The sequence below is a fragment of the Malaclemys terrapin genome, chromosome 7 (assembly GCF_027887155.1).
Source record: "Malaclemys terrapin pileata isolate rMalTer1 chromosome 7, rMalTer1.hap1, whole genome shotgun sequence".
In the NCBI taxonomy this organism is placed as follows: domain Eukaryota; kingdom Metazoa; phylum Chordata; order Testudines; family Emydidae; genus Malaclemys; species Malaclemys terrapin.
In genome coordinates, this window is record NC_071511.1 from 90,869,104 (window position 1) to 90,891,106 (window position 22,003).

General features: G+C 41.6%; 1 protein-coding gene across 1 annotated transcript in view; it reads left to right on the forward strand.

Moving 5' to 3' along the window:
* PCDH15 (protocadherin related 15) overlaps positions 1-22,003 on the forward strand; it is a 1,464,924-nt gene that overhangs the window by 1,010,436 nt on the left and 432,485 nt on the right. Inside the window, exon 10 of the mRNA XM_054035363.1 lies at positions 1,081-1,251. Coding sequence (XP_053891338.1) covers positions 1,081-1,251 — 171 coding nt within the window. The remainder of the gene's footprint in view (positions 1-1,080; positions 1,252-22,003) is intronic.

Consider the following 22,003-nt stretch of genomic DNA (forward strand, 5'->3'; position numbering starts at 1 on the left):
TTTCTAAAAGATATTCTGTAGCTCAAACAGACGTTACGGGTTTGATGCAGAAATTACTGGATGAAGTCCTATGACCAGTGTTATGTAGAAGGTCAGACCAGAAGATTATAATGGTCCCTTCTGGTCTGAACATGTATGAATTAAGGAGAACACTTTAGCTTATACTTAGGTCCATCACTATTCAGAAAAACATTTTTTAAATGGTTAACACCCCCTGATGTACCTAAATGCTGTGTAGAATAGGAACAGATTTAAGCATGTGCTGAATCAAGGTCATGCTGAAAAGGTAACAAATTAAGATGGGATCATGAATTAGTAGTAGTGATAGTTGTATTTTCTAAGGTGTCCTTCTGCATAGTACATTGGTGTATTCAGTGCTTGGGATCTGGGCCTACTAGTTTGAGGGTCCTCAATTTAGTAACAAGTAATCAAGATTAGAATCTGGATATTACCTGAATATTACCAGGGAAATAACAAGGAATTATTTTTGAGGAACACGAAAGAAATATTTCTCAAAGGGAGTGGGGGAAATTGAAAGGATTGTCTCTTACTATGTGTTTGTACACTGCCTAGCACAAAGGGGTCTAGTCTTAGTTGGGTTTCCTAGCAAGGGCTCGTACAGTGAGAGACAAAATTTCCTTATTCACTATGAATTTGCAAGAACTGGCAGAACTGTCGTTGTCTTGCACACATTGAAGTTGGGCAAAGGGAGTTAAATAAACTATTAGAAGAGACACCCAAAGTTTTGATTAATCTTTTTAAAAAAGAACCCATGACTTTTTTGAGGTTTGTCTCATATTTTCTTTAACTTCGGAGGAGAGCAGATTTGATATTGGAAGAGAATGTGGTATTGTGGCATTCATAATGAGCATGTGGATTTGTATGGTTGTGATGATGGGGAGCATGGAGGTGACGTCAAAGTCAATGCTTCTGTAACTAGCAATTTCCCAGATTTTTCTTGATTGTTTTGATAGGATATGTTCATGATCAATCTTAACTTTAAGTTAAAAAACGTTTTTGTGTGGACCGTGTTCTAAATTCTCTAAATCATATTTATAAAAATACCCTTTTCCTCCACAGGACCGGGCTCAAAATCTTAATGAACGAAGAACAAGTACAACCACCCTCACAGTTGATGTGCTTGATGGGGATGATCTTGGACCAATGTTTCTCCCATGTGTCTTAGTGAACAACACTCGTGACTGTAGGCCACTCACCTACCAAGCCAGCTTACCAGAGTTCACTGATCCTGTAAGTACTCAATGAACTTTCTTTCTTGGGTTCTTAATTTCTCCTTCACTCTTTCCTAAACAAGTACCAGTATTATGTTTTTCTACAGACAAAATAGGAAACTATTATACATTTTTGTTAGTTATTGTGTATCTAATTAGAATAAGTGCTTCCATTTGCAGGCATGAAATACACATCTAGGGCTGAGTGAGGTTCTAGTGGGGTGAGCCACCTTGGCACTCAACTTGAAGTTTGCAGATGGAATTGAGAGACAGGGACAAGCTGAGGTCCCTGGGAACAAAGAGGGGACAGGAGCAGAGGGACAGGTTTGATGGGGCAGGGACAGAAGAGGGCAAGCTGTGGGGCACAGGAGCAGAAAAGTCTTAAAGCACTAGAGCAGGGGTCTCAAACTCAAATGACCATGAGGGCCACATGAGGACTAGTGCATTGAACCGAGGGCTGCATCACTGACACCCCCCTCGCTGCCTCTGGCCCCGCCCCCACTCCATCCCTTCCATTAGGCCCCGCCCCTGCCCCACCTCTTCCCACCCCTTCCCTGCCCCAATCCAACCCCTTCCCCGAAGTCCCCACCCCAACGCTGCCCCCAGGGTGTGCAGAAAGGGCGCCAGGGGGCTCAGGGCAGGGCGTTGGGTGGGGTGCAATAGGGTGAGCGGTGCGGCAGGGGGCTCAGGGCAGGGAGTGCAGGAGAGGTGTGGGATGTGGCAGGGGACTCAGGGCAGGGGGTTGGGGTCTGGGATGTGGCAGGGGGCTCAGGGCAGGGAGTTGGGGTGCAGGAGGGATGTGGGATGTGGCAGGGGCCTCAGGGCAGGGAGTTGGGGTGCAGGGTGCGGGCTCCAGCCTGGCGCCACTTACATAGAGCGGCTCCGGGGTGGCAGCGGTGCGCACCGGAGCCAGGGCAGTCTCCCTCCCTGCCTGCCTGCCCTGGCCCCGCGCTGCTCCATTCCAGGAAGCAGCTGGAATCCTGTCCCTGCAGTCCCTTGGGGAGGGAGGGGCTCAGGGTTTTGTGTGTGCGCTGCTCTTGCCGCTTCTCTAGGTACCTCCCACGAAGCTCCCATTGGCCGCGGTTCCCTGTTCCCGGCCAATGGGAGCTGCGGGGGGCGGTGCCTGGAAGGAGGCAATGCAGGAGCCTTCTGCCTCCTTTCTTCTCCCTCGCCCCTGGCCCAAAGGGGCGTGCTGCCAGCTGCTTCAGACAGCGGCGCAGGACTCGCAATGCCACAGGGGTCAATCCCGTGGGTAGGCAGAGGGGCGGGGAGGGGGGGCACGTGGGGAGCCTGGCGGGCCACACGCAAGAGCCCTGCAGGCCGCGTGTTTTAGACCATTGCACTAGAGCATGCTGTCCTCCAGAATCTGGAATGGAACCAAGTATTCTTGATAGAAAACATTCTTCTGCTGCCTGGCAAAGAGCTGTGAAACCACTGACAAAGTGTGTGTCTCATTCCCCTTTCAGGCCTGATCTACATAGAGGATAGTAGCCCACTTTTGGTACCTGTTGGTCTGTTAACTCAAGTGGTAGAGGCATGTGCTTTGGATCTAAAGATTCCAACTCAGTGTTATGATTTTAGGCCTAGGTATGTTATGGTCTGGAGGGAGCACCTACATGATTTAACATCTAGTCTCCATGCCTATGCATTGCTTGGCCTCATTGTGGAGAAGGCCAAGAGGGTGTTCATTAGCTGAAATGTCTATACACTAGTGACTAGGACTGAGTCTGCTAATTCATATCACAACTGAATAGCTGTTAACATAAGATAATAATGTTGACTTGGGTCAGATTTTAGCCAGTCTCCTACTGATATTTGACTTCATATCCCATTACTAGGAGCACTATTTATGGAAGAAAGGACATTTCAGATATCTTCTATTTGGGTTTTTTCTATAACTTATGCTATATTGGGGTCGGCAACCTACGGCACGCGTGCCAAACATGGCATGCGAGCCGATTCTGAGTGGCACGCTGCTGCCCACTGAGAGGAGGAGGGGCGGACGGGCCGGAATGCACCACGTTGTGCAAAAAAGCGGGGGAGGAGGGAAGCGTGGCTGCCACAGGATCAAGCTTCTGCCTCCTGCCCCCGCAGGGGAGAGCGGTGGGGGGGGTGTCCCGGCCCCCAGCCCCACTCAGCCCCCCCTCCTTTCCCCCCCCCACCGCTCTCCCCTGCGGGGGCAGGAGGCAGAAGCTTGGTCCTGCGGCAGCCACGCTTCCCTCCTCCCCCGCTTCTTCGCACAACGTGGTGCATTCTGCCCCTCCTCCTCCTCCCAGAGGAGCAGAGCCGAGTGCAGCGTGCGCGCTGCTCCGTAGAGCAGGCAGCGAGAGGTAGGGACGGCCGTGGGGGAAGGGGGTGGAACAGGGCATATCCCTCCCAGCCCCCTGCCATGAGCCACTCAGGGCAGGGGGCTGCGAGCACCCCTACGAGCCGAGCACCCCAGCCTTCTGCCCTGCACCTCCCCACCCCAACACACACCAATTCCTCTGCCCTGCACCCCCACAGCCCCAGCCCTCTGCCCTGCACCCCCCACACACACCCCAGCTCTCTGCCCTGACCTCGAGTTGCCCCCAACACCCTGCCTTCTTCCCTGCATCTCCACACACACCCCAGCCCTCTGCCCTGAATCCCCCCACACACCCAGCCTTGTGCCCTGTACCTCCACACACCCCAGCCCTCTGCCCTGAACCCCCCACACCCCAGCCCTCTGCCCTGACCTCGAGTCCCCCCCCAACACCCAGCCTTCTGCCCTGCACCTCCACACACACCCCAGCCCTCTGCCCTGACCTCAAGTCCCCGCCAACACCCAACCCTCTGCCCTGAACCCCCCCACACACCCAGCCTTGTGCCCTGCACCTCCACACACCCCAGCCCTCTGCCCTGACCTCGAGTCCCCCCCAACACCCAGCCCTCTGCCCTGAACCCTCCACCCAGCGGGCTGAGCAGGCTGGCGGCGTAAGATCAGCATTTTAATTTAATTTTAAATGAAGCTTCTTAAACATTTTGAAAACCTTGTTTACTTTACATACAACAATAATTTAGTTATATAATATACACTTAGAGAGAGACCCCTTCTAAAAAAACATTAAAGTGTATTACTGGCACGCGAAACCTTAAATTAAAGTGAATAAATGAAGACTCGGCACACCACTTCTGAAAGGTTGCCTACCCCTGTGCTATACCAAATAGTCAACATTTTTCTTTTGTTGAAAAAAAAAGAAACCTTTTTTGTGAAAATAGCTTTTTGAAGGTACAATAAAGTTGATGAAAGCTATTACTGTTATCACAATCCATTCATATAGTGCTGATTGTCCTATTCCCTGCATTGTAAGTTTAGAATCTAAGGCCCCAGTCCTTCAGGCACTTATGTGTAAAACTTCACTGACACAAGAAGTATTGACTTCAGTGGGATTACTGACACAACTTATTCCCATGAATAAATATTTGCAGGATCAGGAGGACCTAAATTAATGAGATGAACTTCAAACTTTGCTGGAAATAACATTCTCAAACATAGCAATCTAAGAAACAAGTGGGGGCAGGCACTTATATAGGATTAGATTTATGCATTGTGTAAATATAGTGACTTCATTGGAATTACATCTGGGTTCAGTTTGGCTTATCAGCTTTCAGGAGTACTTCTCTTTGCTTTGCTCATAAGGACTCTATACTCAAACCAGGATTTTTGCCACTTCTGGCCAATACGTTATCCCTGCTATTCACAGTTGGCTAAATAGGACATGATGATTCTAACTGTATAATAGCAAAACTTTTCCTCCACTAAGCCTTCAAAATCCTAAACTAATTCTTTTATCTTTTCAACTTTTATCTGACACTTCTTAATCTTCTGGGAGAGTTGGAAATGGTTTGCTAGTTACCTCTGTGGTTTTCATTGACTTCATAGGCCACTCCCAAGCTATTGGCAAAGCTTGAAGCCTTTTTTGCAGTGCAGACTGAGTTAGAAGCAAGTTAACGTCCACTAAAATAATGAAATAGCAGAACTAGGTTATGGAAAAAATGCACTTCAAAATGGCCATATATATTACACAAATTTAAAGATTTATAAAAAGCACAGTATGGTTTAACTTCTTCCTTACAGATCAAAATAAAACTAGCTGTTCATAGAAGAAGCTAAGAGAAGATTCTGTAGTAGATAACCTGCAACACCACTGTTGTTATGGAGAACTCTTAGATTATAAAAGGATTAATTGGTTCCACAGCAAACCGTTTCAGCAAAGAAACTATGGACAGAATGGACCATGAAAACTGAAATACCTTTTCACGTCACTTTGTCATCAGTTGAGGTACATAAGCAGGGTGTTAGAGAAATTTGTTTTCCCATCCAGCGAAGCATAAGTAGGTGAGGCATCCCAATTGCTTCAATAGGACCACTCATTTTCTTAAAGTTCAGCATCTGTTTAAATGTTCTGCTGGAAATGGCCTTGCATTGTTCCCACGCATACTTAAGGCCCATCATTTTCAGTATTTACTGATTCCGCTCCCCCCCCCCCAAATCCCTAGGTCTTGAAAAAACCAGTATTCATGGTTTTCCCAATTATCACCCAAATTTTGGCTCTTTGGGGACCGGGTGCCCCCATGCAGAGACCCAACCAGACTTCAGTGTGGACTTCCACTCCCCTCCTGATCCTGGCCCTTCCGCATGGCCTCGTCCATTTCCTATGCACAATATATGTCCTGTTTGTATTTCAGCATTGTTGCAGAGGGGTTACTTTTCTTTACAGTGAATAATACAGGAAATAATAATGAATCCCAAAAAATGAAGTTTTAAACTTAAATTATGTCACTACAGCTGCTTGGATGAAGATGTTTCATTTAAAAGATAATATACTCCACTGAATTGACCCTAAAATAAAGCATTTATAAGCACAGTATTAAATATGGTTGTAGTAATAATCATTTTTTTTCAGTCTTCTAAGATTAATTATCTTTAGCTGGCTTCTGTCAAAGCTTTCTCTGATGTAAAACCCAGATTATTTTTTCAAATGTAATTATTTTCTTTAGTGACTCTAGAGCAGCTTGTTACATTGGCAACATGGAAGGAATCCACATAGGGTGTACTTTGTTTACTGTCTTTGGCTGGAATGATAGAAGAGGCAGGCAAAATTAATGGGCTGCTTTGTTACCAGAGAACTGATTTATTTATACCCCAAACAATGTCAGGGTTTATATTATGCTTTCTAGGACTGGGATTGATTCATGCCAGTATTATTAACAATGTTAAATCTGCTGCAAGCTGTATTTAGGGCTATATAATTAGTATTTATACACCTGTAGAAACATGTTCTAGGTCCTTGCTGCTTGCAAGGGATGAATACCAGATGCCCCAAAACTGCCAGTTTCTCAAGCAGACCAAAAAAGGGTATCAGAAGTCTTTCTTTCTTTTCATATTTGCTTGTTGTGAGTGAAATTATATGTTTATAATAGCAATACTGCCCTTTTAGTCTTTAAGGTACTGTTGTTAACCACTCAGTTTTGGCAGTATTTAGGACTCAAGGTGAAACAAATTCTCGGAAAACTGGTAATGGATTGTTTGGGACTGACATTTCTGCAACACCACCACCACCAATGTTTTACCTTAGTAAATTATTGTAACTAACTCTTTAACATTATAATCTGAGTTTAAGGTAGTGTGAAAATCATTATTAATAACATCAAGCTGCTGTGATGTTGTGTGATAACTCTGTAAAAAGGCCAGAGCATTAAATTCTTTGGCAGCAAACTCATAGCTGAAAAGAAAAACAAGAAACTATGGGCTTGATCCAATGACCAGAAGTCCTTCCATTGACTTCAGGGGGCTTTAAATCAGGTCCTAAAGGGGAGAGCAACCTTTAAAAAAGCAAAGGTAAAAATCATACAAATGTGACACTTGTTCAGACCTTTATCTGGGAAACAGAACATTCTGAGCCAATGGTTCTCAAACTTTTTTTTTCCGCGGACCATTTGAAAATTTCTGATGGTCTCGGCGGACCACTTAATGATCTTTCCAAATATTGTTTGTACCGTTAGCTAACTATTGTAAAGCACTTTGGATAAAAGCACTATATTAAATAAACCTTAATAATAATAACTTTTTTTGTTCTACAAATAAAAGCACACAACTCATATTTTAATATCAGTAGTCTTACCTTTCTAATGCGATGGATGTGCCCTTTCTCTCCTGCTGTGGCAGTCCCCGAGCTGGAGCTGGGAAGGAGGGGGGGGTCTCTCACCCGCCACAGCACCCACAGAGCTGAGGCTGGGAAAGAGGACCATCTGTCCCCGGCAGCCGCAGCCATGGAGCTGGGGAAAGTTGCCTCTTTCTCTGGCCACCGGAGCCCTGCACATCCCAAATTCCCCCCACCCCCTCTTCTCACACCAGTGCCCCCTCCCACCTATTCCCCCCAAGGCCACCACCTCACCTGACATGTGCGTCTTCTTCAGGGTCCAGGCACCTAATTAGTGGAGCCACGCCTGCGCGACTCCACTAATAATGTGGGTGGCCCTTCATTCTCTCATGTGCGTCCACCCAGGCGTGCATCTTAGAGGGAACTATCCGCGGACCACCTGAATGGAGCTCGTGGATGACTGGTGGTCCCTGGACCACAGTTTGAGAACCTCTGTAGAGTGAGCAACAAATTCTGTTTTCAATTTCATGTATGCAAAGCCTTTTTTTTTCAAGTGAAAGCAGAATCGGGCCTAATTTTTTTAACCAGATAAAAAAAGTCTATAGAATTATACATGAATGACACAGTAAAGATTTTATTAGGACTGTGGGTAAATTATTATTATTATTATTATTGGCTACATATAAATCCAAATAGCTGCATTAGTGCCTAATGAAAATCGGAGTCCTTAAAGAGCTCATTGAATAGGACCAGAAAAGGCAGTCAGTTGTCTCTCCTTCCTTAACTCTCGAAAGTCCCAGATACATTAACCTAGGAGCAGATTTCGAGTGGATTCATGGGTTCATTGACACCCACAGATATCATGAAACTAAGAATGAAAAACCTGAGTGATGCTATGATCCCATCCACCAGGTTGCAGTGCCCATAATGGGGAGCTGAGATTAGGGGTCCAGGCTGCTACTGTGGGTTGTCAGTGCCACCCTTGACTACAACTCAAAATCATGTCAAAGAAGTATTTAGTATAGTGTACCCATTGAATCAGGAGACTATGTGCACTCCAACTTTAGCCTCAGAGTAGCATTCTTCATTCCCCTAAATATACCTCTAGTCTCTGTTTTGCTGTATTTGGTTCCATGTACTTCATCTGGCCAGATTATTATATTTCTCCAGAAGAAAACTATAATGGTTTTTGTTTCATCTTGAATGAAAATCTTGTTTATTTTTAATCATTACTTTAGCTCTGTGTATTCTTCTTATTACACATGTGTACTCCTTTCTAAATCCTGCTAAATTCTTGGCCTCAATGATATCTTATGGCAACAAGTTCCACAGGTCAATGATGTATTGTCTGAAAAGTATTTTCTGTGGATGAATGATGTATTCTAGATCCAGATTAACCAAGTTCACTAAAGGATCAAATTGCTTTGCACAGATTCCAAATTGTCACTCTTGCATCTTCTCCTTGAATGATTATACTCCTGCTGTGAATGGAGATTGAGTTCCTAGAGAAAACCATGTGATTCATGCTGGGTATATTTTATTTTTACTATTCTTTATCTGATAGGTTTGAGTAAAGTTAAATATGTTTCAAATCTGTTGAGGAATAATTCAGCAGGTGAACAATCAGTAACAGTATATTAAGTTCATTAGACCTTTCGTAAAAAGTTTACAAGACAAGATTAAAAAATTAATCCCATTTTGTCCTAAGTATCACTTTTTGTAAGGTCCCGTACTTGTATTTTTGTAGTTCTCCTAGAGATGGGATCGTAAATAATAATAGAGAATGTTTAATATGTTTCAGTAAATTGCTGGAATTCTTTTGAATAAAATTGTTTCACTATCAAGTTCCCTTTTCCTCAAGCTGTTCATCCATCCATATAAAATATTAACACTCCATGGTGCCCCTATGGAATTTTTTTTGCCCATTCAAATTAGGACTCCTTACTTTGTATGACTGTAAGGCACTGGACGAGGTTATTGCTTATGAATGTACCACCATGGTAAAGTTTATTATTTCCCCAGATATAGCGGTTCTTTTGTTCTGTACCTTTATATTAACTGTTGTACATTCTGTTTATTATCTTTGTGTTTGTGTCACAAAGTGTGATGGGCCTTCAAAGAAGGTGGGTTTAGCTGAACCTATGATTAATTAGCTATATCCCAGATGATGGGTCTGAGGCCAGAGATATCTGCAGGACATCTGGTCCTTAGATAAAAGGCCAACAAGCAGCTTCTGGTGAAAAGTAAGCTCCTTTAGAAGTCCCTGGGGCTGAGGAAAGGACCAGGCTTATCTGTCTGACTTAGGTTGAATTTTTTTTTTTTTTTTAAATAAAACTCTGCAAAACAGGGACAGAAATCAGGTTGGTTTTGTGAGTGCTATCTGATACACTGGCCAATGAGTTGGATTACCAGCTTACAGTTTACCTCCAGAAATAGCTTCTCAACAAGACATTCATACAATGCAATCCAGGGCTCGAAAGCATAGAAATATTATCACCTGGAGTTTGCTAAGTAAACGTATTTGTTCTATTGAGTATTCTTCCTTAACTACAATACAAATTAAGACTACAAAGTTTCCTTGGCCACAAAGTTGGTCAGGCATTCATAGTGTACTTTTATACTTAAGACAGGGCAGAGATTTTCCAAGTCAGTGAAACAAATGTTTTCTCAGAAAAGATAGGTTATTGCTACTTATATAGCAAGAGAAAAACCTCATGCCTACCACATGAAGTTAAACAGATAAACCATCAAGATTAGCATGCTCTGCCGATTTACCATATTTTGAAACTACATGACAAATAAGATCAATACCAATTGTTGAATCCTCAATACATTTCAGAGTAGGTATGGCTGATTTGGAACTTAGAATACCATCAATGGTTTATGTGAATTTTGTTTCAAAGACATATTTGTAGAATTTTCATATTTGAGACCCTTTTTCAATTTGTGTGTATTTTTAGTCACTGCTTGTTGAAGTTCTAGAGACAAAGGCAATGGTTTCTCTTTGCCATCTTCATGTACTGTTATAGCTCAACATCATATGGTGAGGCACTTCAGCAATATGGACTAAATTATGATGTGATACACCAGTGCATAGCTAATGTATCACATGATAACTCTTTCCATTCATTGAAAACATTGTTTGAGCTTTTCCAGAGCTGATCCATTTCTAGTAAGTAATGTATTTTAAAGTTTTTTAAAAATTAACAAAATAATAGATCTAAAATTGGTTAGCGTTCAGAAATATTTTTCAGTTGTGGTTCCTAGACTTCTGACTGCAATGTATTAGAATTTAGGTGCAATCCTTTATCATCTATGGTATGCCCTAGATACTTTATATTCAATTCTATACTGACTTGGGTTTTGGTGATGGGCCCACACAAGCCTGATTGATTGCGGCCGGGGGAGGGGAGAGCAGGAGGCCTACAGTAGCCTAAGGGATTGATGGAGATGGGAACCATGCAAGCTTGAATCATTGACAGTGGACAGGGTTGGGGCATACAAATCTAATTGAAGGTAAAGGTAGCTGGGCACATGCAGGCCTGATTGTCAGTTGAGGTGTGTTTGGGCCCATGCAAATTTGACTTTAGTGGTAGATGGGCCCACACAAACCTGAGTGATGATGGAGGCTGGGTACATGTAAAACCTTCTCCATCATGAGCTACACTTTTCCTTCAATTTTTGTTCTACAACAGAAAAGTGTGTATACGTAGCTGTTGATAGATAAAATATTCTCCATTAGCTGCAATTCTGTCCCCAACAGGTCTGCTTACCACCTCTAAATCTCGATAAACCATTATAAAATACACAGAAAATGAATATACAAAAACTTTGGGAGAAATTAGGTTTGATTAAAAACAACATACCTATACAGAATCAAGGAAAAGAGTTCAGCCAACTAACAGTACATATCCTCTCCTCCACCCATAGGCATGCACCTTACTCCTCTTCTTCAACTGCTTGTACTTATAGGTACTCCACCTTAGGTGCACATACGTTCCATGCACTTTTGCCAGCTGGTTTTGTATGATCTGCACATGCGTCCTAAGTATCCTTATTCCCTGTACCAAGTTTATATAGGGCAGTTTGGGACCTGCTGCCACTCATTTCCTTCTAAATGGCTTCAGGCCTGATATGTAGTGCTGCGGTGTCTGCATAGTTTACATACCGTTAGTAAATTTTGATAGTTTTAGCTAGTTTTAGAGTAGTTTTAGCATTAGTGTTCAATAATAGTTTCTTTATAGTGTAAATAGTTGAACTGAGGGATTTCAGGCCTTACTTTCAATTGTTCTCCTTATTTTGACCTCTTCCACCCCTGCATTCTTCCCTTGGATGGGGGACGTTTTGGGGATGACATTTTTTTTCTTTATTTGAACTTGGGGGGGAATGGCTGAATCCCCTTGAAGTCTTGTGACATTTTTAGGAGGGAAGTTAGCCCTGTGAGCAATAACTCCAGTTGTTTATTTTGTTTAGGGAAAGCCCATATGCCCTCACATTGTAACATTTGCAGTCTTTTAAAATAGAATAATACTAAAAGAGATCACAGAAACAAATGTGAGGATTTCTCTCATGGAGTCTTTAATAAGACCTTTGTCAGAACTAGACTCTTCTGACCCAACCTGTACGTGGAGAGACCAGTACTCAGGTCCAGTGCCCCACTGAAGTCAGACCCCTCCAAGACTCCATCATCTGGTGGGTCTCAGGGCAACCTTTGGAGACAGGGACAAGGACTACTTCCAGGCATAAGAGGCCTAGATCTCCTTCTGCAGAAGTTGAGAAATGAAAGTGGCCAAAATCTTGAAATCTCATGTTCGGGCCCAAGTGCAGCTTTGTTGGTACCATCCTGCGTACACAGTGCAGGATGGTACTGGCATCAAAGACTGGTTCAAGTGCTGTGATAAGGACTAAGGCTGTTATGAAGAGCAAGTCATCTTCTTCAAAGCATACAGTATCGGTTGCAGCCAAGACCATAAGGATAACAGTACTGATCTTGATGACCGTCAGATACTACAACACCCACTAGCCATTAGGCACTGAACACTTACTCGGCAGCAATTAGAGTTTAGGTACTGATCTGTTCAGACTTGACCCGGCTGCAGGGAATGTTTATGCTCCATAAGGACCTTATGGCTACTGAAGAACCAGAATCTCCCTGGTTGGCAGGTGAAGTGCAGTTATCCCAGATACCAATTGTATCTAAATGATTGCCCCATACAACTTCATCTTCTACAGCACCTCCATTTGCCTCTGAAGAATGTTCTGAATCAGACTCTCAGTCCAGCAAGCAGGGCTCTCCAACATATTCCCGAAGAGCCCCTTCTTCAGGATCTAGATCTGAAGTGGGGTCAGTGACATCTAAACAGGGCAGAGAGTCATATCATCACCCTCCTATACTCTGGAATGACCCACCTCGGGTATCCCCATCTTTTTCATATGACCTACACAATGGCCATACTGGAACCAATGGGATTTGTATAGGGAGCAATATCCGAGCTTCTAGTCATCCAGAGAGAGTGGATAAGAGGAAAAAAACCTGCTCCTCCATAGGATGTTTCACATCTGTCCCTGCAATACATTTAGAGACATCTGAAGAGCAGGAGCATAAGGAGGATAAAGATATTGTATCTCAAATAAATACATCACCATCTTCCCCTGATGAGGCAGTAATGCCCTCTCTCTCCCCATGCAGATGCTTTCAAACAATTTCAGGGAGTAATGAAAAGGGTAGCTGAAACTTTGCAGGTACAGGAAGAAGCCCTTCATAAATTCTACGCTCTTGTTTCAGGTAGCATAGTCCCACCTATTAATGAGATTTTACTAGAGCCAGCCAAAATTATTTGGCAAACTCTTGCATCAGGAACACCTACCTTCAAAGGGGCTGATAGAAAGCACTATGTACTGTCTAAAGTTTCTGAGTACCTTTACTTCTATCCCATTTCTAATTATTTGGTGGGCAATGCAGCCAATGAAAGGAATATACTGGATCACTGAAGATCAGGATCCCATGGCAAAAATCAGAAGCATCTCTGCCTCTTTGGGTGCAAGTTATAGAAAGTGGCTAGAAAATGCCAAGCAGAACATCAGGATGGAAGAAACACAAACCTCTTCTTCATTAGCTACTACATTAAACACAGAGGAATAGACGTCCTTATAAATCTTAATGCAGTAGTTAGGAACTATGCCCTGAATGAAATGCCCATATTCCTTAAAGTAGTCTTTTTGGAGGAATCAGCTTTCATCTAAGGGTTATAAGTAGGGCTTCTGGTTTTAGGTTTTAACTGATAAACACTGATTAAAACCCTGATATAAAAAAGAGAGAGAGAGACGGATGGGGGGAATGAGAATAGTGTTTTTCCAATAAACAGCAGGAAAAAAAACACACGAGAAATGGTTACTGGTATGGAAGGGCTTGTCTATATGCAGCAGTAGTGCAAACGACAAGGGTGTGATTTCTAAAGCTCACTAACATGTTGTGCATTAATTGGTCCATGTAGATTGTGCTGGTGTGCCCTAAAAGTTTCCCAGTAATCTTTAAAACAGTACTTTATTAACTTTGCCATGTAACTTTGGCAGTATTTTGCCACATTAGGCAACATTAGAAAGAGATTATTTATTGCAGTATATACAGAGAGTTCCCGGACAACCCCAATTTTTGGACATCTACAGAAAACTAAAAAATTGCTAAAAATACCCCCCTACAAATCAATTATTCCCCAAAACAGAAGCCTTACTTCTGAGGTATTTATATTCATGTCCTATGTTTAGTGTAGGAGCGGCTGCACCCAGAGTCTTTGGGGATATGTGGATTGTTTTTGTACACTGGGTTATGTTGCTGGCATTGTTCTAGGGGTGCTGATCAACTGCTTTTTCCCATCCTGCCATCAAAGATCTTTATAGAGATATGGGGTGCAGTGCATATACTTAATGGAATCAATAAATATAGTAAAATAGATTAACCTTATACCCTTGAAGATGCAGAGAGGGGCAATGCCAGACCCAAATATAGTGTAGCCATGCTACAGCCCCCTTGAAAATTGTAAAAGTAACATTTGTAGGCAGTTGTGTGATCTGGAGGGAAGTAGGGAAAATTGGAGCTGAAGTGCAAAGGGTTCCGTGTAGAGAAAAGTATTCTATATAACCTGAACCTTCAAGTAAAAAAATATTTCTACAACCTCCAAACCAACTGCTAACTCCTTGTAAAAGGAACCCTGTGAAAACCACTGTTCTGTAGCCATATGGGTTTAAACTACAAGGATAATTCATAGGGACAATATCCATGTCAAATCTAGTCAGTTTTTAAAATATATATTTCAAAATAGTTCTGGCTACTATGCCTGTTTCAGTGGTTGTTGTTTTAAAACCATATTTTCCTGTTTTATTCAATATTTTTCTCTCCTTTTACTGTGTGAAACAAAAACAGATGGAAACTTCCTGTATAGGGGTAAAAGTGAAAATGGTTACAGCATTTTATATATAAAATACACAAAGTAATCCAAGTGAAAAATAAAGATTTTTTTCAGTTATAATCAACTTAGATGCTACTTTTAATAATAGAAGGTTAAAAATATCAGATGTGTGAATTTTTTTTTTTAGGTTGCATGTTCCTCTGAGAATATTTGGTGTATATTTATTATTAAAGAGGAAATGAATAGTGACCATGACTAAGATATACAACACTTTGAAGGGCAAAGAAAAGGTGGATGTCACAAAACTGTTCCAGATGATAAAAGATTCTAATACAAGAGGGTGTAATTGAAACTACAGAAGGAACATGTACTAAGTACACAGAATCTACCTAGAAGTTATATGTGGCATAACATACCAAAGATTACAATAAAAATAAATTCTACAATCTGAACATATTTAAAGAAGGGTTAAGAATTAAAACTCTTAGAAGGTGAAGCATTACAGTGTGTAAACTTTTGAATGCAAACTCGGACAATGGAATAATCTCACAAGGAAGTACTTAAAATAGAATAAATGAAAGTGTGCTTATAAGAAAAAAAGTCCATTGTAGCTGTTTAGCAATTTTACATTTGATTCTGTTTTATAAAAGTAGCATAAATATCCTAAAAAGCAAGATACTTACAAAAAGCATGTTCTGGACTTCAGTAACAGCTTTTAATGGCTATAAATGCTATATTCTATTGGTACAAGTCAATTAATTGATATTAGATGAATAAATCCTATAGATAATCACAAACTGAGCAATTCTTCACATCAGTGATTCTTATATTAAAAACGGTTGCTCCAAATAGCCACCAAGTTTGGGGTTCAATGTCCTTTTAAACATTACATTGATCTCAGTTTTTAATTGATGAAATCGCAGACTTTAATTACTGCTGTCACTTTTCTGTTCCTTGTAATCCATTTTATTAAAGATCATTTGTAATCCCTTCTTATCGTTTTATTGTTCGGCATTTCATTACTTTATATCTGTGTATGCCCTTTCTCTCCTGAGGTCTCAAACATCATATTCCTCCTACACACAAAGTAAGACCAAAGCCTTGCAGTTTTTAACCATTTTTTCCAATTGCTATGGCAACTCAGTGATGGATGCAGTGAGATATGTAATATAATCTGCTTCAGTGTGCTGCAACTGCTGTACTTTTTGTTTTTAACAGGTTCTTTGTAAAGATAGAATTTTGTAAGGTTTTGTTTTCCATTTTCACACTGAGGCTTTTGTTCATTTTATCATTGCAGGAGACATCAAGAATATGTGTAAATTCTCAAAAGCCTTGTATCCCTGTGTGTTCTTGGATGGAACTCAGCGAGGTGCATGAGGTTTAGTTTTCCACCCTGAAAACCAGTAAATTTGAAGCCCTTTGTGTGAATTGCTTACATTACTCACTATTGTGCGGGGTAAATAGGAGCAGTGTCTTGGTGGAGATTAGGTGTGCCTGAGGAGACATGGATTTAAACAATCCTCATCAAGTTAAAGCTGTATTTATCTACTGTACATCTTCCTCATTACTGGGCAGGAATAACTTGGTAGCCACCCTGCAACACACCCATTTTTTACTCATCACTTTTGACCATTTGCTAATATGTACAATACAGATTTAGAACTGGGTCTTTAATGGCATAAAGTTACGTTTTTTTAAAATCTGGTGAAAATTTTGTAATACATTGTACCAACTAACGTGTCTTTCCTCCAAGCTCTCAAAACATGTTAAGCCTCACAAAATTTATGTAAGTATATTATTTTTTACAAACTTGAGTTATCTGAGAGACACACACACACACACAGGTTCAGTGCCTGATTTTTTTTTTAAAAGATGTTAAAGATGTTCAGAACCTGCATCTCCCATTTACTTTGACTAGAGTGCCAGTTGACATCTCCAAGGTATACAAAGTAAAATATTGTCAGAGTTTGGAATAGAACCCAAGAGTCTTGATGCCCACTTCATTGCTCTGACCACTTAATACCTCTTGTATACTAACCATATTAGTGTGTCTTATTGGTTATTATATTGTCAATCTGAAATATATTAATAGTGGCCGTCAGTCACAGACCTGGCAAAAACTGATGGATGTACTAAGCAACATTGCTTCAAGCTAAATGATGGAGTAATGTAATGACCGTTTGTGTAGAGAGAGCTGAAATAATGGAAGCCAAGGTCAGAATGGCAAGGCTTCAGCAAAAGCTAATGAATTCCCTTGAAATTGATTGCAAACGCAGCAGATGGAGCATTAATTGGTTGCAGAGGTGAGTGAATGAGAGAGAGAGGAACCAGAAAGAAAAGAGAGAGCCAGCAGAAAAGGGGAGATGTCATGGTGCGTGGCCCTGGGAGGAGCAAGAGAGAGAGAAAGCACTTCTGTGAGCAGAGAACTTGCTGAAAAGACAAACATGAAGTTCTGAATAAGAAAACTTCCTGTTGCTGCTGTTTATTTTATTTCTACTGTGTTCAGGAAAACAGGACTTTAAAACCCAAAATAAAACAAAAAACTGAATTGCACCAAAGAAATACTTGACTCGTATCATCAGTTTTGCCTCCTAATGGAAACAACCCAGCACAGACCTAAATATTGGTTTACCAGTCAGGTCAAAGGAAAGCAATGCAAAAAGAAAAGAATTTCAGCCAGTCATAGTCCAGAAAAATTAAAGGTGATCCCAAATCAGTGGCTCTCAAGCAAATTACTTACAAATTATATATGAGACTTTAAAACTGATAATGTTTCATGAATAAACCATTAATTTCAGAAGCAATTCTATCTAAACATTGTGCCTTTTCTCTTTGCCTTGTTCTTTGCTTGCCAAATTGATTAGCAGGAAAAGGAAAATTGTTGCTGCAGGGAATCATCCTTTTAGATGCCTGGTTGCTGTGTCTTGCTCACCTGATCAGGGTCATACTGATTATCTGCACTGGCCCCATGTTTACAGCACAATTGGGGCTTTAGCCACAAAGTAAAGGTTAGGGTGTGGTTTAGGTTTTGACATCCAGAAAACAGTGAAGGTTTTTGGCACTGGGGAATGGTTGCATTTTCTTTTTTCTTTCCTCCTTACGCTTTTGAAAAGATGGGTGGTGACCTGGAGTTTGGGTGGCTTGAACTCCTTACACGTTTATTCCATTAATCATTAATAGCAACCAGCTTCCTCCCTGTATTCCACCTTGGTGTCTACTACATGCAATAATGGGTAACCACATTAGCTGATTGTTTGTTAAAATTATTAGTAATGATTAAGGATGTGCGTCTGTCACGGAGGTCACAGAAGTCACAGATTTTGTGACTTTCCATGACTTCTGCAGCAGCAGTTTGGGTGTGTGGGAGGGGGCTCAGGGCTAGGGGCAGCGGTTTTGGGGGGGCATTTATAAACTATTCCAGCCATGCTGTATGAAATAACAAGAGAAATGCATTAACAATTGAATTGTTCTTTACCTTCTTTGATTGTTTATTTACAGTAATTCAGAAATGAACACTTCTGTCTCATATTGGAGGCCTTTAAACAATCCCATTGCCACTGTCTCAATGAGCAATTTGGCTCATTTTAAAGGGGATGGCAATGTTATAGGATTTTAGGTGGGCTCTGAGGCCATCAGATTGGAAAAGGGATAAATTAAGATTGACCAATATGTACCCATCAAGGAAATACGCATATTTTTATTATTATTTAAAACAGCAATTTATTTGTTATATCCAAGTAATTTGCTATATAACTAGCCAACAGCTAGCAATTTTGCTAATTAATTATAAACACAGATGCATGACAAACTGATATTCATTCTTAGATTGCTTTGGAAAGTGGAAAGCTATTCAGAATTAAAGGACTATCCTCTCTCTGGGACAAATCATTCCCTTGTAATCGTGTAGATAAAAACAAAACAAAAACCAAGTTTGTTTTGTATTTGTTGATGGCTTGACCCTTTTCTATAACAGGACAGACCATCACAGAGTAATGTTAAGTACAACGTGAAGGGGAGTTGTCATAACTATAAAGGGAAGGGTAACAGCTCTCCTGTGTACAGTACTATAAAATCCCTCCTGGCCAAAGACTCCAAAATCCTTTTACCTGTAAAGGGTTAAGAAGCTCAATAACCTGGCTGACACCTGACCCAAAGGACCAATAAGGGGACAAGATACTTTTAAATCTTGGGGGAGTGGGGGAAGGCTTTTGTTTGTGCTCTTTGTTTGGGAAGTTGTTCACTCTTGGGACTGAGAGGGACCAGACATCAATCCAGATTCTCCAAATCTTTCTGAACAAGTCTCTCATATTTCAAACTTGTAAGTAAACAGCCAGGCAAAGCGTGTTAGTTTATCTTTGTTTTCTCAACTTGTAAATGTACCTTTTGCTAGAGTGTTTATCTCTGTTTGCTGTAACTTTGAACCTAAGGCTAGAGGGGGGGTCCTCTGACTGAGCTCTTTAGGTTTGATTACCCTGTAAAGTTATTTTCCATCCTGATTTTACAGAGATGATTTTTACCTTTTTCTTTAATTAAAAGCCTTCTTTTTAAGAACCTGATTGATTTTTCCTTGTTTTTAGATCCAAGGGGGTTGGATCTTGATCCACCAGGAGTTGGTGGGAGGAAGGAGGGGGATGGTTAATTTCTCCTTGTTTTAAGATCCAAGGGGTTTGGATCTGTATTCACCAGGGCATTGGTGAAGAGTCTCTCAAGGCTACCCAGGGAAGGGATCAGAGTAGCAGCCGTGTTAGTCTGTATCCGCAAAAAGAACAGGAGTACTTGTGGCACCTTAGAGACTAACAAATTTATTAGAGCATAAGCTTTCGTGGACTACAGCCCACTTCTTCGGATGCATATAGAATGGAACATATATTGAGGAGATATATATACACACATACAGAGAGCATGAACAGGTGGGAGTTGTCTTACCAACTCTGAGAGGCCAATTAAGTAAGAGAAAAAAAACTTTTGAAGTGATAATCAAGCTAGCCCAGTACAGACAGGTTGATAAGAAGTGTGAGAATACTTACAAGGGGAGATAGATTCAATGTTTGTAATGGCTCAGCCATTCCCAGTCCTTATTTAATTCTGAGTTGATTGTGTCTAGTGTGCATAGTTTATTCAAACTCTTAAGAACATAGGCTATTTAAAAAAAAAATGTAGGTACTTTAAAATCAGGCATTACAGTGTCTAAATATGGATTTAAGTAAGTGGCCTGATTTTCAGAAGAGCTGAACACCCACAAACCGAAGAAAATGTTTGGACACTGATCTGCATTTTTACCAAACTTTCAAATCTTTGAAAGTTCCAGTCCTTCAATGAAGCTCATGAGCCAGGTCTCATAATACCCCTATACTTCCAAGCCTGTCCTTGAAAGAAAATACCATAGGTTACCTTTGGTCAGACTCAATGGACTCTTGAGCCTTTTCATCCCATGATGTTCAAGGGGAGATAGATTCAATGTTTGTAATGGCTCAGCCATTCCCAGTCCTTATTCAAACCGGAGTTAATTGTGTCTAGTTTGCATATCAATTCTAGCTCAGCAGTCTCTCGTTGGAGTCTGTTTTTGAAGTTTTTCTGTTGTAATATAGCCACCCGCAGGTCTGTCACTGAATGACCAGACAGGTTAAAGTGTTCTCCCACTGGTTTTTGAGTATTATGGTTCCTGATGTCAGATTTGTGTCCATTAATTCTTTTGAGTAGAGACTGTCCGGTTTGGCCAATGTACATGGCAGAGGGGCATTGCTGGCACATGATGGCATATATCACATTGGCAGATGTGCAGGTGAACGAGCCCCTGATGGTATGGCTGATGTGATTAGGTCCTATGATGATGTCACTTGAATAGATATGTGGACAGAGTTGGCATCGGGGTTTGTTACAAGGATAGGTTCCTGGGTTAGTGGTTTTGTTCAGTGATGTGTGGTTGCTGGTGAGTATTTGCTTTAGGTTGGGGGGTTGTCTGTAAGCGAGGACAGGTCTGTCTCCCAAGATCTGTGAGAGTAAAGGATCATCTTTCAGGATAGGTTGTAGATCTCTGATGATGCGCTGGAGAGGTTTTAGTTGGGGGCTGAAGGTGACAGCTAGTGGTGTTCTGTTATTTTCTTTGTTGGGCCTGTCTTGTAGGAGGTGACTTCTGGGTACTCGTCTGGCTCTGTCAATCTGTTTTTTCACTTCAGCAGGTGGGTATTGTTGTTTTAAGAATGCTTGATAGAGATCTTGTAGGTGCTTGTCTCTATCTGAGGGATTGGAGCAAATGGGGTTATATCTTAGAGCTTGGCTGTAGACAATGGATCGTGTGGTGTGTCCTGGATGGAAGCTGGAGGCATGTAGGTAAGTGTAGCGGTCAGTAGGTTTCCGGTATAGGGTGGTATTTATGTGACCATCGCTTATTAGCACAGTAGTGTCCAGGAAATGGACCGCTTGTGTGGATTGATCTAGGCTGAGGTTGATGGTGGGATGGAAATTATTGAAATCATGGTGAAATTCCTCAAGGGCTTCTTTTCCATGGGTCCAGATGATGAAGATGTCATCAATGTAGCGCAAGTAGAGTAGGGGCGTTAGGGGACGAGAGCTAAGGAAGCGTTGTTCTAAGTCAGCCATAAAAATGTTGGCATATTGTGGGGCCATGCGGGTACCCATAGCAGTGCCGCTGACTTGAAGGTATATATTGTCCCCAAATGTGAAATAGTTGTGGGTGAGGACAAAATCACAAAGTTCAGCCACCAGGTTAGCTGTGACATTATCAGGGATACTGTTCCTGATAGCTTGTAGTCCATCTTTGTGTGGAATATTGGTGTAGAGGGCTTCTACGTCCATAGTGGCCAGGATGGTGTTTTCTGGAAGATCACTGATGGATTGTAGTTTCCTCAGGAAGTCAGTGGTGTCTCGAAGATAGCTGGGAGTGCTGGTAGCGTAGGGTCTGAGGAGAGAGTCTACATAACCAGACAAGCCTGATGTTAGGGTGCCAATGCCTGAGATGATGGGGCGTCCAGGATATCCAGGTTTATGGATCTTGGGTAGCAAATAGAATACCCCTGGTCGGGGTTCTAGGCATGTGTCTGCACAGATTTGTTCCTGTGCTTTGTCATTGAGTTTTTTTAGCAGATGGTGTAGTTTCTTTAGGTAATCCTCAGTGGGATCAGAGGGTAATAAATAAATAAATAAATAATGGAGATATCCCATCTCCTAGAACTGGAAGGGACCCCTAAAGGTCATCAAGTCCAGCCCCCTGCCTTCACTA